General features: G+C 37.1%; 1 protein-coding gene across 1 annotated transcript in view; it reads right to left on the bottom strand.

The window, feature by feature from the left end:
- Positions 1-15,927, bottom strand: part of ARHGEF26 (Rho guanine nucleotide exchange factor 26) — a 121,077-nt gene that overhangs the window by 82,889 nt on the left and 22,261 nt on the right. Inside the window, exons 5-6 of the mRNA XM_081029770.1 lie at positions 11,972-12,028; positions 8,682-8,842 (exon numbers count right to left, since the gene is read on the bottom strand). Coding sequence (XP_080885896.1) covers positions 8,682-8,842; positions 11,972-12,028 — 218 coding nt within the window. The remainder of the gene's footprint in view (positions 1-8,681; positions 8,843-11,971; positions 12,029-15,927) is intronic.

Below are 15,927 nucleotides of genomic sequence, written 5' to 3' on the forward strand. Positions count from 1 at the left end.
GAATAAGAAGTAGGAGTTACATGACAGGACTGCTTCAGCAGATTAATACAAACACTGCTATTGTGCCCTGTTCCAGTCGTTCATATCACTCTTCTCTGCTAGAAAAGAAAATCCAATGAACCGCCAATACAGAGAAAGTTTTCTTGCCACAAAGGAACCTTTGTTTGAAACCCCCACAAGTGACAAGGTCAATCTTAACCAATCTTGACATTTCTATGGAACCTCTCCACCAAATTTTTTTCCAAGTTCAAATCGTTTCCCGAAACCTTTTTGAAATCCAAAGAAAACTCTGTATAGATAAAGTATCAGTTAAGTTCTTGAACAAATACCATTTATGATACACCTTTTCCTCAACATATTTTTCTATAAATATACACATAAAATCTAAAGTTGAAAGGCTTCTATGATTTAATCCACATTCTTTAAAAAAAAGTTAGACTCGAGATTGTGGTAATAATACACTGAATTAATAGTTAAAGCAGTATTCACCTGCCTTCTTAGCATACGGAAAGTGATTTCAGAACTTTTTAAGAAAATCATATTTTCACAGCTTCTACCCAAAGTTAACATTTACAAAAATTAAAATATTTTGCCATGAAGTTGTTCAGTATTTACATTACCACCTAAGGGGAAAAGAATTCTTTCATTTAAGTCCTAAGGAAGGCTTGCAAACTCATTCTCTGCGAAAGTTTGTGCTGAAAACAGGTTTTGCAGACGAAGCAGCAGAAAGTTATCATCTGAATTCAGTCAGCACTTTCCAAACCTTTTCTTCCTCAAATCCCTGTAAAAGTACTCTAAGAAGTTTAATATAAGCTACTTGGATGTCTTTTTCATGTTTATTGTATTGTTGCATGTTAGGGCATCAGATGACATGAGAACCACAGGACACTTTTATAATTAGCTTCTTTCTGGTGAATACTGCACCACTTCCACCAGGGAGACCCATTCTGAGACTGCTTATGATAAAGACACTGGACAATATACTTCCCTTAGGGAACAATGGCTACAGGGAAATGACAAGACGCTGATGTCTATGATGTGCCACAGGGCTGTCAGAAAAACAGCTAGCTGCTCTTTGCGTTTAAGGTCCCCACATTCTAAGAGGTCAAGACAGTCAAATATGAGGTAAGAGTCTAGTCACGCTCCATGACTAGTCCCATGGGTGATATACACCAAAAAGAGCACATCCTAATAATGTTCCAGATGGGTAACTCCTCGCAGAGGCCTAAAACGAAATTTCGTTCTTTAGACTGAACCCTTAACTGCACTTTAAATATATGTGTATTTTTGGATTAGTGGTCCAGGGGAATGCATTCTGAAGAATCAAAAAACGCACTAGTTTCAATTAAATAAATAGATTAATTAATTAATTAATTAATTACGCAAATCCACATAATTGATTTCGGTCTCAGTGTCCTGAGCTGCAAAAAGGGAAACGCTGGTACTTCACAGGATGCTATAAAGGATTAAATCAGATGAAATACGGAAAGTATTGGAAAAACACAAAAGTGATACCCAGATGCTAATAGCAATTAGGGGCAACATCTCCTGCTCAACAAGCAATCAGAAAGCTTAAAAGATCTTACTTTTGAAACTTAACTCATCAACCATCTTCCTTGTGCTTAAATCAAATACTAGATTTAACTTGGCTAGATCACAAAGTTTACATTGAAATCTTTTCCACCAGCCAGAAAAACTGTGTGGTCCTGCTTGTTTAACTCAAAACTGGCAGTCAAAAATCCATGTAATGGTTCAAAATCCGCAGCTGTAAATGCGATGCAGATGAAACACTGCAACTAAACCCCAGCCATTGTTTCTTTTTCCACAAAATCCTACCCTGGTTCAAGATTGATAACAGCTAATGGCTAAGCTTGGTAACATTTTCATCTGTCCCAACCAGGACCACTATCCGAGTTTAAATCTCCATGCGACAACTCTGAATCCACAGACTCTTCTTGGAGCTTGAAAAAGCAATGCAAAAAGGCAAAAAAGCACGTAGTAGCCCCAAATGTCTGCGGAAAAATAACCAGAACAGCCTAATTGGCAGCTGGAGCACGTCAAGGCCTGTTCTGAAGCAATGATCCAAGGATTCTACCAGTCACGAGGCTGGGAGGAAGCAAACAGCTCAGGTTTTAGTCCTAACCTAAAACACAACTAATATGCTTGATGACTAGGGAAGAATCCATTTATTTTGACTGCATTCACTGTCAAAATAAAGACGATCGTTACAATGCCGTAAAACTTGCCATCTTTAAAAACCATCTCTAAAAGCATAGGCATGCAAATCATTGTGCTCCAGTCTTTGTAAAACAAGGCCTGTTATTTAATCTCATCTTAGACCAGTGCTGGCAGAAACAGGCACACACACAAAAGTCAACACAAAATTCAGAGACATTTCAGAATATCCGACGTAGATGCTCAAAACGACAGTAATAATATCAACAAAAGCATTGCTATTTGAGTGTGTACATAGTGCTATGCTAAGCTGAGCACTTCACATGTATTATTTAATTCTCATAACACCCTATGAGGTTGGCTATACTTTCACCTCCATTAAACTGAGGGAGCAACTAAGATTCAGAATTAATAAGTGCTTGCCTACCGTGTTACTGAGTTTTTTGTTTTTTTTTTAAGTTTGAGGCTTTATGTATTTGGGCTGTAATCTTCAGCTTGTTACTTCCTGTACAACTCAATAATGATAATGATGATAATATATTTGGACATATATATTGTTGCTGAAAAATTATAAAATGTTACTTAATTTAAACTACTCCAGTGACCATTTGACAAAAATAGGGTGAAGGGTATACACATTCGCCTGGCTACCAGTGCTGCAAAGGAGAGTGGGGGCAGAAGGCTTCATGTGTCAATGGTCACCTGTACAGTAGCCCTTTTCTCCCTTGTGCCTGGGTCCTCAGGTCCAGAGCTTATCGATTTTGCCCTGCTGCTGGGATAAAGTGGGGCATCATCTGGCTGAAGAGGGGGTACAGCTGAAGAGGGGTTCTGGGCTCTGACTACTTCTCAGACGGACTTTCACAGAACTCCTGTTTTTAGTCACACCTGTACCCCAGCATCGTTGTCAATTCCTGCACCTTCTAGAGGTTCTAGGGTTTCCATCTGGTCCTTTCTTGGCTTTTTTCACCGGTTTACATTTTTTTCAGATTGCCTGAAATAGTTCCTGAGAGTCCAAGTGTTTTTCAGTTTCCAAAATGTTGTTGCTGTTGTCTTTTTTTTTTCCTTTTTTTCCCCCTTGTGCATTTGTGCAATGACTTTCCCATCATGTTTAATGGGATTTCAGAAGGGAAATGTGAAGTCATGTATCTACCTAATCAGTCATCTTCAGTTGATATCTACCATCGGCTTTTACCAAGCCTTCAGATACCAGGGGTATCTTTTCTGCAGTCTTAACTAAAAGGATTGCACCTATTATTAAGACATCTGGAGACTATTTATCTACTTGAAATGACACATGAATACGTATTTCTTTTACTATTACTTCAGACACTGGTCATTGATAAAAGTCGAACAAGGTGGACTAAAATACCCATTATCGTAGAGTATTTGAGGTGAATTTCAAATGAATGTTTTCATCAGAACAAAGTCAAGGAATGTCACAAAAAACAGCTTTTGAATGTCCCTTTCTTTCAACTGTCAGCTGAAGAAGTTTACTTTTAGAGAGAGTAAAGTTTCTGTGTTATATTAAAGGAAATAAGGCAATTGCTCTATTTACTAAAGATTCTGTGGTAAACTTATATTGTGTATCGAGTAAGGAAAGAACATTTGCTAATGAAAAACAATGGCAAAAGCCATACTTTAGGACAAAAATTAAACAGGTTCCACAACATAAACAATTCCATATTCTCTGGCCTAGTTAAATTTAATACGTTGCTCTTTTAAAATTTAGCTTTAAGAATTAGTCAGGAAGGATGAAATGCTAATATTAATACTTTAAAACTTTTGAAGTTATATTATTAAGGCATTAAAGTTTAGAATGTTAATTACCAAATACAAAACACATTTCACAACACAGCTATATTGTGTCAGTATTTGAGTAAGATGTCATTATTTTGTAATAGGAAGGGATTACATAAAATAATATTAAAGCATGTGCATTTAAATCAGTACTCAGTGTCCCATATTTCATTTTTAATATAATGTGTTTAGAATTAGGGGGAAAAACCTTCTGGAAAAGCAAATACTGGGTGAGTCCCATTCTGAATGTTTACTATTATTGTAATTCACTCTTCCACACAAAGCAGAAAGTGGAGAATGTGGCATTAGTGACTCATTGTATGTGGGGAACAAATTCTCGTCCTCAGGACACAAAAGCAGAAGGATGGATATTTTTATTTTGTTTTGCAGAAATTGAACCCAAGTATAGTTTTAGTTTGATATGATATGATATGATATGATATATGATATATGATATAACATGACATAACATAACATAACATAATATAATATAATACCGGGTCTTTAATATAAGACTGGGTCTTATATTAATTTTTGCTCCAAAAGATGCATTAGAGCTAGGTCCTGCTAGGTCTTATTTTCGGGGAAACACGGTAGGAGGGGACCAATATAAGACCAGTAGGATTCCAGCTACCTCCCCACATACACCTTTAAAGAGCCTTACATAGCAAACAGTTGCTGGGCCCATGGCACAGACAGAGAGGGTAACAGGAAGTCATTAAAAGAGAAATCAAAGCCTCCACAATCAAGAAGCTCGAGAAAGGTCCATGCAGCTCTTATCCTATTTACTTCATTTCTTTCCCAACCCACAGGCTCAGATGTTTCTGTGCCAAAATTCTGACCCAAGAAGGGCACTACTAGCATTTGGATGGGACAATTCACGCCTGTGTTGGACGTCATACCAACTGCAGAGTGTCTGGCACCTCTGGCCTCCACCTACTAAAGCCAGTAGAGCCCCCAAGTCCCAGGGGCAACCAAACATGCATTTCCAAATGCCCGTAGGGGGTAAACACAACCACCACTACCACTGCAAAACTACTGTTACAAGCTCTAGTATGTCATTTAAACCTTCAGTGTTGAGAACCACCTACATGACTGAAATCTACGTCTCTAGCCAATCTGATTTTTCTCCTTTCAACTACACGCCTTCCCCTCCTGTCCCACAGTCACTTCAGACTTGCCCAAATTTGAGTTCCTTATCTCCCTCACTAAGCCCCAACCTGTTTCTCTTGTATCCTGGCCAATAAAAGCACCTTCCATGGTGAATGAGGCAGAAGCCTGGAAGGCAGACAAAACTCCTCCCTCTTTCTCACCAAGTCGTCTCTGTTCTAAATATCCCTCAAGTCCTTTCTTTTCAACCTCCTATCAGGTTCCCATCATCTCTGGCTACATTACTGGAATGGCCTCAAATCCTTCACCATCTTTACTCTCTTAGTGATGCAAACACCACACTGTCACCTCCCAGGCTACCAAGTCAGTCCCCTACTTAATGGCTCAATGTTTTCATATGCCTTCAAGAAACAGTGAAAACGCCTCAGCAGGGAACACAAAGACCTTCACCATCCACTCTCATCCTCACCTTGATTCCCACCAGGGCCCTTTTATTCTCACATAGGCCCTTAAACCTATAACCTCCAGCCTGACCCAAACTTGCCCATTTCAGGGCAAGTGCCTGCTCTGGGAGGCCTCTGCAAACATACTGGGGATTTTCCACCAGCCACCTGAAGACCAGCAGCCAGTGAGCAGATGCCATTAGCTGATATGTTCTAGAACCCAGGCACCTTACAAAGTAAGAGATTCGATAAGTGTTGACTGAAAGGAACAATTTTTATAAAGAAGAAAAGAATGTAGTAGGGTTATACCACTGACAAACAAGCACATTCCCAGAATCAGAATGATCTTGTCCCTGCCTATTTTCAAATAATGTCATCTTACATAAGGGCTGCTTAGTGTTATTTATGGGCAATCAGTGAAGAATCTGAGCCACTATAAAGGGAACCAGATGCCATATCATTAAGTTGAAGGTCAAGCATATTCTGACCTCAGCCTCCACTAAATATCCCATCACCTGTAGCTACAAATTTTCATTGGGTAAAAGTAAAACAATGGAGTTAATCCTGATAATACCACACTCAACAATGCCACGCACAATCAGTAATACCTAATTCAGACTCTGACCATTTGTTTTGTTCAAGATTTTATCTTACATTTTATTAGGTCTGTAAACTCTTTCATGGGTAGCACATTAAATAGTTACCACTTGAGTCACTCTTGGAGATTAAATGCTGAAGTTCAACAAACAGGCATTACATAACAAATGGGCTTTGCAAATCTGAGCACTGCATTTTAAAAAGGCTGTATCTGAAATGAGTGTTTCAAACTAAATCAAATAAACTTATGTAATACAAGTTATTATGATACAGTCACGATTATCAGGAAAAAGCTGAACATTCTTAGTTGAAATGTATTACAACAGATCAAATATCACATAGGCAGCTATCCAAATTAAAGCATTGCACTTGAAATAAAAAAAAAAAAAAGCAGAGGAAATTTCTTTATCTTTTAATGGAGGCTGAGAAGTTTCTGAGTTTTGTTTTGAATACAAACTAGAAAAAAAGGTTCAGGACAGCGTCTTCCTATTAGCTACTATAGAAATGAAAACGTTTAAACAAAATCATAAAAGATTTAAATTTTGTAAATGATAGAAATTAAAATCAAATTTGAATCTATAATTTAAATGAAATGACTTATTTCAGGATTAACCAATGATGGATTTTTTTATCCCCATTTTATAGATAAGAAATGAGCTGGAGAGGTAGCAACCTGCTCAAAGTTAATCAGGTACCAGAGGAGAAGCGACTGCTGGGGTCCAGTCCCCTGACTATGCAAATAGACAAGCGGTGCTGTGAGGGCCAAGGACTCAAAGCATCCTCAGGTCAAGAAGAACCGTTGTTACTCGATAATCAGAATTTACTAACAGCTTTTTCTGGAGCCATGGATACGCTGCAAGAAGCTGACTGATGGCCATCTGATTCAAAGTACAACCCCACAATGGAGTAAAAACATGCAACCAGGGTTTTCAGAAAACACATTATAATTAAAATCATGACATACACTTTACAGTTATCAAAACAATAACAATTCTTGACAGTGATGGTGCTAATTTGGAGCTTTGTTTTCATTCAACCACAGTACAAGTTAAAATGAAAGAGACTCACTTTGAAAGCTAAATACCTTTTGAACAAGGACACACCATCTAAGGCTCTTGTTCTGACCTACTCACTGAAGGGAGAAAAGAAAGTTTCATTTCTTTTACCGAAACTGGCAAAACTGGTACCAAAAGGACCAATGGGATGACCACAGGCAATAACCCAGCTTCTGAAAGAGGACTCCGAAGGTGAAGTATTAATCACCACCAGCACACCACCGGCCCGCTGTTCCCTAAGGCCCAGCCGGTCCTCCAAACATTTTTAAGTATCCATGTCAACAACAAGATCGCCCGGATCTTTTCTTGTGCCAGAATCTGGCTTCTGAAGCTGCGCCACTATCATAAAATATTTGGAGAGTTCAGTGATCTGACCCCGATTTCCAGCTCTCTGAAGTAGCCCTAACTCACACGCTAATCTGTTCAGCATGGATATTCAATCTTGGAGCTCAAAAGAAAAATCTACCTGTACACAGTGATGGAGCCAGCAGACACCAACATGTTATTATCACTGTCTATGGGGCTCTGCCCTGAAGTGACAAAAGAGCAATGTTCAGACTCAAAAGGAATACTCACTCATACCAGAGACAGATTCAGTCTCTGTGGGCCCTAAAGACTGTACAACTTGCAGGCCGTCTGTTTAAGTAAAAAGTAGGCACAAAGCAAATACTGAAAAGTACCCTTGCAAGTGAGGAGCCTTGAAGCTTATGCGTTATTAGTTGTACAGTAAACCCACCTTTGACCTAACCACATAAAATTGCCAATATTCAATCTATTTTGACCTACCAAAATAGCAACTTCATATGGTTCGATTTAGTATGCTTCTGGCACATAGTTCCAGTACAGACTGAATAATTCACTTGGAAGGATATAGGAGGTCACCACAGGTATACCAAGCTCCTGCACTCATTAAAAATGATAAAGACCTAGAAAAACACACTGTTCCCCAATATTCTCCAATAAAAAAATTAAAAAAACAAAAATGACATGGAAAACTCTTCCAATTGTGCTTATGGAATATTAAATTGGGAAAACCTACAGAAATCATTATGATCACTATAATTACGGTCACTACATTTTAAAAATAATATTTACATAGATGAACAAAGACAAGAATATGAAAATGTAAACAAAAATAATTTTTTTATTTGAATGGTATCATTGTAAATTACTTTTTTCTTTCCCAACTAAGTGTCGTTATATTATTGGCATAATTAAAAAGGAAGAATAGCGAAAGAGTAAGGAGAAGTGGGGAAAGAAAAGGAATGAAGAGACCTTAGAAATAATTGTCTGCTGTAACAATTAATTACACACTTAGTATCTGTTTATACATCAACAACCTAAAACATATCTTTAATTTATTTCAAGAAATAAAGATAAAAGCCAACTGAGTGAATGAGAGACTTCATATCTCTAAATGTCTTCCTTTTGGGATAACACAAATGTTTCTTAGTAAGTAACATGTTGTGTTGATATGACCAAAGACAAACTGAACTAAACTTACTTTTTGCTTGCCTCACAGACATCTGTAATATTGGAGAAAAGATGGTGGCTCTCTGTTTTGGTCATCGTATCGCTCAGTTCTTTAGAATTTTTAAACATTCGTATCAAGATCTCCAAGCTGAGTAAATATGAATGTTCAGAGGATATGACTTCAAAGATAGCCTGGTAAGAAGGAAAAAGAAAAGTAATATTAATTCCTTTAATTGAAGAACTAAATACAGCTCTCATAATTCTACTATAAGAATGATATAATACCTTGAAAAATACGAAAAGATTAGCATTAAGAAAACTGCATCCCCAAACTACTGTCTTTATAGGAGGCACTCATACCCAAATCTTGAGAAATAGAGTCACTGCCCATACTGTAAATATGAACAAATAAAAGCATTTTGATGACTAGAGATTGCATCCCGAGGTCATGCTTGGCAAGGAGTGGAATCTATGGAAGGAAGCTAGGCCATGTCATAAAATCTCAGTGTCACATTAATTAACCTTTGGGGTCAGCTCCTCCGCCCTGTTTTCAAAGCATGCTGCTCTGGAACAGTAAGGATTTATGGACATCACTTGGGATTCAGAAAAAATTTCTCACAAATGCATTCCTTCTTTCCTCTCTCACGTGGGCCCTTTCTCACCCTCTGCTTTAATCTGACTAATTGGCAGTCAATAACAGCAAATATTCTGGGTGTGTTAAGAGAGCATGACTGTACCCACCCTTAAAAGGTTCTTATCAGCCACAGGAATTCTTTTTTATAAACTCATATGAATTGAAAGTAATTCTGTCTGTTCAACAAGCCACCATCTCTGCTCTCATCGGTGTCTCAAGAAGAAGCAAAGGACCTTCTGCAAAAACTCTTGGTGTCAGGCACACAGTGGTTTTCCCGATAAGAGTTCATTAGATGAAATGCCAATCCACATAGGTGGATGGACAGCAACACCCTGTGTAAGGAATTCATCTAGCTCCTTAAAAAAACCAACTTCAGATCCTCCAAGAATGGCAACTCAGGGAGAATTCCTGCTCAGGGAGTGGTGGTGAACAACCTTGCAGGCCTGAGATTGACATCCTTCCTGAAGACCTCCCTAGTAACACTGCCATCATCACCTTGGCCTCCAGAGCTCTTCCCCTCAAGACCTTGGCCCAGAAGAGGATTCTTCCCATAACTTCCTGTGCCACTGCTGAGGCTGGGTGGGGGCAGGGTAGATGGGGGCAGGGCAGGCACAGACAGGTAGATGCCCAGCTGCTGGTGGGTGGGCCACGTTTGTAAATCAGATTAGTGGTGCTAATCTCAATAGTCACCTCCCTTTTTAACATCCATAAACTTTTAGGGAAATCTTACTTAAATCTGCTGCTCTAGCCTTGGTTGTGCTCCAGGAATTTCAAGTGATATAACTATCTAAAGAGTAAAGAGGAAGAACATTAAGTCTTACCTAACCTGTATCTTGTGTAATTCTATTACACACTTATCAATGATCATCTCCAGGAAATGTAATGCAAATTAAAGAAGATTGTTACTTCCTAACCAAAAATAATGGATTTCAAGTTGTTGATAGATATGGCACCTTGGAATGACATAAAATATTTTCAAAAGTAAAGAAAGGCTTTATAATCAAATAAAAAATACTAAGATTTGAACAAAAATGTATAATGAACTATACAGAACAGATCACAGGAAAAGATGACTAAGCGGTAGTTTAATATAATAGGTGTAATGTAATAATTATTAAAACACCCTGCAATAGAGCCATCAACTACTTAAAAACAAACCAGATTACACTTGCTAAAAATAGCTATATAGAAATAGAAAGGAACTCTAAGGTTAAATTTGCTGTTATCATTACTTTTTTATATCACAAATCTGAATAAATATTTTCAAAATTTAAGGGAACTAGGATAGGTTTAAATAGAAAAGGTTAAAAGACATCAGAAATGTTCAAATGGAATTAGGACCCTAGAGAAGCTCTTGAATTTGCCAGAAAGAGGGAAACACGGTTTATGCCAAAATATTAACAATAAAGAAAAAAGCATATCACCTGTCTATCAGGTAGATATTTAAAAAGGTGGTATAGAATGGAATATTATATAGTGGTTTGAATGAACGATCTAGACCGATGTGTTTTAACAAGAATAGATCTCAAAAACAATGTTGAATATAAAATGAGTAAATGTGACCTATAGATGAAGTAATATAGAACTGTACACCTGAAACCTATGTAACTTTACCGACAATTGTCTTTAATTAACTAAAATTTTTTAAAAAGTGAGTAACCAAAAAATATGTTCACAATCATCATTTACCTATATTTTAACACACAAACAGACATATGTATATGAATATATGTACTACATGAGTTAAAAACACAGGAATACATCAATTCATAATTATAGTTGCTTCTGGGGTGGAGAACAAGGGAATGGAACTTAGGAGGATAATATGACTTCTACTTTATTGAAAGTCTTGTTTTTTTTACTTTAAAAATATTAATTATAAATGTAACAAATTTGATCATTGTCAGTGATTGGTACACCAATGTTATGTACTCTTCTTTTTTTTAACATAAAAAAAATGGCACTATAATGTGCTTTTATATTTTTGCATTATTCCATGCCAACGAAGTAAGAAAAGGATACCTCATGCCCTCTGTGGAATTAATGTATACACTTATATATATATCCATACTAACATGAATAAGACAGGAAGAGATTGCTTTGAGAAGTTCCCAATATTATTACAATGAGAAATTTTCTTAAAACTGCATTTATTTAAACTTCAAATTGTAAAACCCTATTATTATCTGTCTTATTTTTTATTAAGTGAAGTTTTAGCTTGGTATAATTTTAGATTTATAGAAATCTTGCAAAGAGGGTTCAGAATTCCTGTGTTTCATTCAATCCGTCTTCCCCTAACCAGGGTACATTACATTCTGTCTATAGACAAATGTATATACTTTATTCAGATTTCACCAATTTTTCCACTAACAGCGTTTTTCACCTCCAGGATCTAAAGTCTGTTTCATTTTTCAACATATTCCTTCCAGTTTAACTATTTGGACCAGGTGCTTTGTTGTTTAAATTAATGTTGGGATATTTTAAAATTTTCTTTTCTGGGGGCTTATGTGTAGTTTTATTTGACAATAAACAAATACTTCTTTTGTAAAAAGAACTCATTTTGTTCTTTTATTACACGTATTCATTTTATACATTTTCAAAGGAAAACACATGGACAAGTGTATATAGTAGGTTAAAGCACATGCATTCTTCAAAGCACTAAAGCATCTTCTTGGAAGAAAACATACCTCTTGTCTCTTTCTTTCCTCCTGGCTAACTGTCTGAGATAATCCATTTCTTTTCACCTAGGGGGAAAAACAAAACTGTTCTGAGGTCATTCACTTTAACAAACAATTTCTTTCTTATGTAAAGCACAACTTTTAAGCTCTTCAAAAATGAATTAAGATAAATTATACAAAATGGTGGATTCAGCACAAAGGAATTTTGGGGTCTCACACCTCTCAAATAGTATTTAATCACATTAGTAAATTAGCACAGTTCAATAATAAAGAACTGACAAGTGTCTAGAACATTAATCTATCAGGCTGAGCTAATCTGTTCCAGTCTTAGTTCTGGATATTCCTAAAATACGTATCAAATTAATCTCCCAAATCATAAATGCAGACATCTAATAGTAAACAAATGAAGCCACCACTCTGAGAGTTTACTGCCCAGGACCACACAGTGACAGCGTAATGTTAACACCATTTTTCATACAGACTCCGTGGAATACCAATGCTCTTTATAAAAAAACCCAATCAAAGAAGAAATCAAAATCCTCTGCCCCAATTTCAGCAGTCTTTTCAGCATATTTAATTTTGACAAATAAGGATATTAGCCTGACTTAGAGAAGCCACAGAACCCCTAACAACCAAGAAGATCAGTGTCACACTTAGAATACTGCCATTGTGTCATTTAACTGAGTCAGTATCATCACTACCTCCATTGCCACGCTTTTTTATTTGCTTGCTGAAGTTCCTGAATCATAATTCAGTTTCTAAAGCACAGATTCGAAGCTGGACTATTACCTCCATGAAAAGAGGACCTGGTGTCTCTTCTGGTACACCTGGCACTGAATCTGGCGCATGAAAGACATGCATGTTTTTCAGTTAAAGGTTAAATTAGCAAAAAGTACAACATAAGTAAAATACCAACCAATTAAATCCTGTGCTTCAGAGAAAGAAGAACAGTTAAGAAAGACAGTGACCTCCCTTTGTGTTAGAAATAGCAATAAAATAAAACAAAATATAATAATATAATAAAATATAAAGGTCTTCAAACATTTTGCTATCATAGTTCCTAAATTTTTTTTAAAAAACTATGTTCCCCTAGGCCCATTTTTAAGTTGACATCTCAAATTTTTTATCTTAAGTTTAAAGAATTTTAAAGATGCACTTTCATGTTAATTGTTGATCTAGACATTTTTAAATGTGTGTTACTGTACTCTTCTAAATATATCCTAAGGAATGTAAAAACCGTATTGATTTGATATCCACCATCATCCATTTAAAAATAAACTTCCCTTAACAGTCGGTAATTTTACACTAATCTTCTTTCTCCTTGAAATCAAATTTCTATGTCAATTTTCCCCCAAAATTTCATGATGTAATACAATTCTATGTGTTAGGGTATCTTATTAGTCACAGTAGTATACTTTGAAGCAAACAACGCATGTTTTTAAATGTAATTTTCTAAAATTTCCTGTGACCGTTGAGCTTTAAGAATAAAGGAGACTCTTGCGGATTCTATAATCGCCACAAAAATCACCACAAACACCATCAGTAACCTATGATCAAAGCAACACGGTTACTTCCAATTTTAATGCATTAATCCCTTAAGCATAAAACATTACTGAGAATGCAACTCTTAGTAAGATGGGGGGGGTAGGTTATGGTGGCTTCATTATAGGAGGCTTCATTGAAAACAATATTTCAAAATGACGACCTTTTATCTTGTGCCCCAGTGGTTTGACACTTCAGGGCAATGAACCCTACAATAAGCTTTGAGATGGGCAAGAGAGATGCCTTTCTTTAGTAAAATGGCAAAAGGGCAATTGTGAAAGGGGAAGCTGGAAAAAAAGATACGGTGTAACACTTTAATTGCAAGATGCATTCTCAGTTTTAGAAAGGAGAATAACTAGGCGTGGAGCATCTGGAAAATGGCAGCCTTAAAACTATTCCTGTCCACCTCTCATGAATGCAGGAGTCTTCGTGAATTCCAGGGGTGTGATGCTACCCTAGTGTGAAGACCACTGTGCACAGTTCTCTATATCGTGCTGTCATGGAAACAAAGACAATTACATGTTACTGTCATTAATTTAATTTTTGGAAAAAGAAAGCAGTACAAAAATAGATAGAGCCCAAATCAGTGGTAAAATCAGCACTCATTTACTAAACATTAACTGTATGCTGGGGAATGTGCTAAGCATTTATATCCATTTTCCCATGGAACCCTCATAAAAACTCCTGAAAGCTGATACTACTCTTATCCTAATTTCACAGATGAGGATAACAATTTAGGCTTAAGACCCAAGATCACGCAGCTAGTAGACAGCAAGGCCAGGACCTGCATCCATGCTTGTCCAACTCCAGGGCTCACGTTCTTACTCATGATATTAAATGGGTTAGGGCTCCCCTCCCCCTGCCCTCTATGAAAGGCAACCTATTTCTAGGGTTGGGCAATCACCACTAAAACCCTTTCTATTGCCAGCTCTATATCAAGTTTCCATATGTCTTTTTTCATCCGCCCATATCATGGAATGTTCTTAGCTTTACCCACCGTCCTGACCCTGGGTCAGCCTGTCAGCAAGAATTCATGGCTAAAAAGGCTCCTTCATACATTTTAATAAGGGAGGAGACTGGCCAGAAGAATGAAACTGTTCAGAGCTGCTCCCGTTTGGTTAACCCTGAGCAGGAATTTCACAGTATTTCCTGCTTGACACAAAGTCCTGGCAGATCGATATCCAGGCACCATGCCCACAATCTGTGCAGGTGAGGTCATCAGCAAGAATTTCCACACCACTGGCATCTCCATCCACAAAAACTAATGAGTTCAGACCCGGAAATCTTAAATGGAAAAGAATGAACCATGTGGGCGTAGAGACCTATACAGATGACAACTAGTTCACTGAGGGATTAAGAGTACTTCATCAGATTGCAAAGGAGAAAGAAAAAATCCCTAGCAAAATGACTTAGTCTTTTGAAGGGGAAGAGAAGGTCGTTTTTAAAAAGGCAAAGTATTAATGCATAGAATTATATCTTTCACTAATACTAATACAAAAAATAAGATAAAATATTCCTTTAACCAGAAAGCCATCAGTAAGAAACCAGTAGCCCATTACAGAAGATAAAAAAAAAGGATTCTAGGAATCATTATTGGATCATAAGAAAACTGAAGCATAATACATTCGGGGAGCCTGAAAGTTTGCTCTGGGGAGTTATGAGAAACCATTTCCTCCTGACCCCTGCCCCAGAGCCTGTCCTTCTCTCTCAGCCCTTCCATACCTGCACAGGGCAGGCTGGAGAGGTTCTTCCTCTAGAGCCAAGGGGACTCACGTTATCCACCTGAGCCCTCCTTCCACATGCAACTCTAAATTAAGTAGTAGCTGAGAGCAGGTGCGTGCAGGTAGTAAGTAGGTCAAGAGCAGGCAAGATTGCAGAGACTAAGGAGTTTGGAGAAATGAAACCAGAGAAAGGGGGAGAGAGTGATATACAAAGACGGGCCCACAAAGACTGGCAGAAAGCAGAGAAGACAAAATTGGAGAATGAAAACAGGAACAAGGATCAAGCAGAGAAAAACAAGAAAAGAAAGAGGGAGGGAGGAATAGAAGGAAAGAAGGAGAAGGAATGGGTGCCAAGTTTTTAACAGTAAATGCCTCTGGAAATTTTCTGATTTAAAAAACAGTGACTTTATCAGCAAACTTAAGTAAAATCACTGGAAGGCCCAGACTTTTTTTCCATAAAAAGAAAAAAAAAATATGTGTATGAAGCATATATTTGTACCTATAGTTTAAAATCTTACACGCTTTCTGCAGTTTGCATGTTTTTGCTAAGAGAATCTAAAATATTATGTTTATCACATTTCTTCAAATGCTGCCCTTGTTTCTATACGTAGAAAATAAATAAAAAAATAATAATATATTAGCTTTGAAAACTGATTCCTATTGCGCTATCTAAAATTTAAAAAAATTAAAATTGTGCAGGCT

This window comes from Rhinolophus hipposideros (assembly GCF_964194185.1).
Source record: "Rhinolophus hipposideros genome assembly, chromosome: 2".
Classification (NCBI taxonomy): domain Eukaryota; kingdom Metazoa; phylum Chordata; class Mammalia; order Chiroptera; family Rhinolophidae; genus Rhinolophus; species Rhinolophus hipposideros.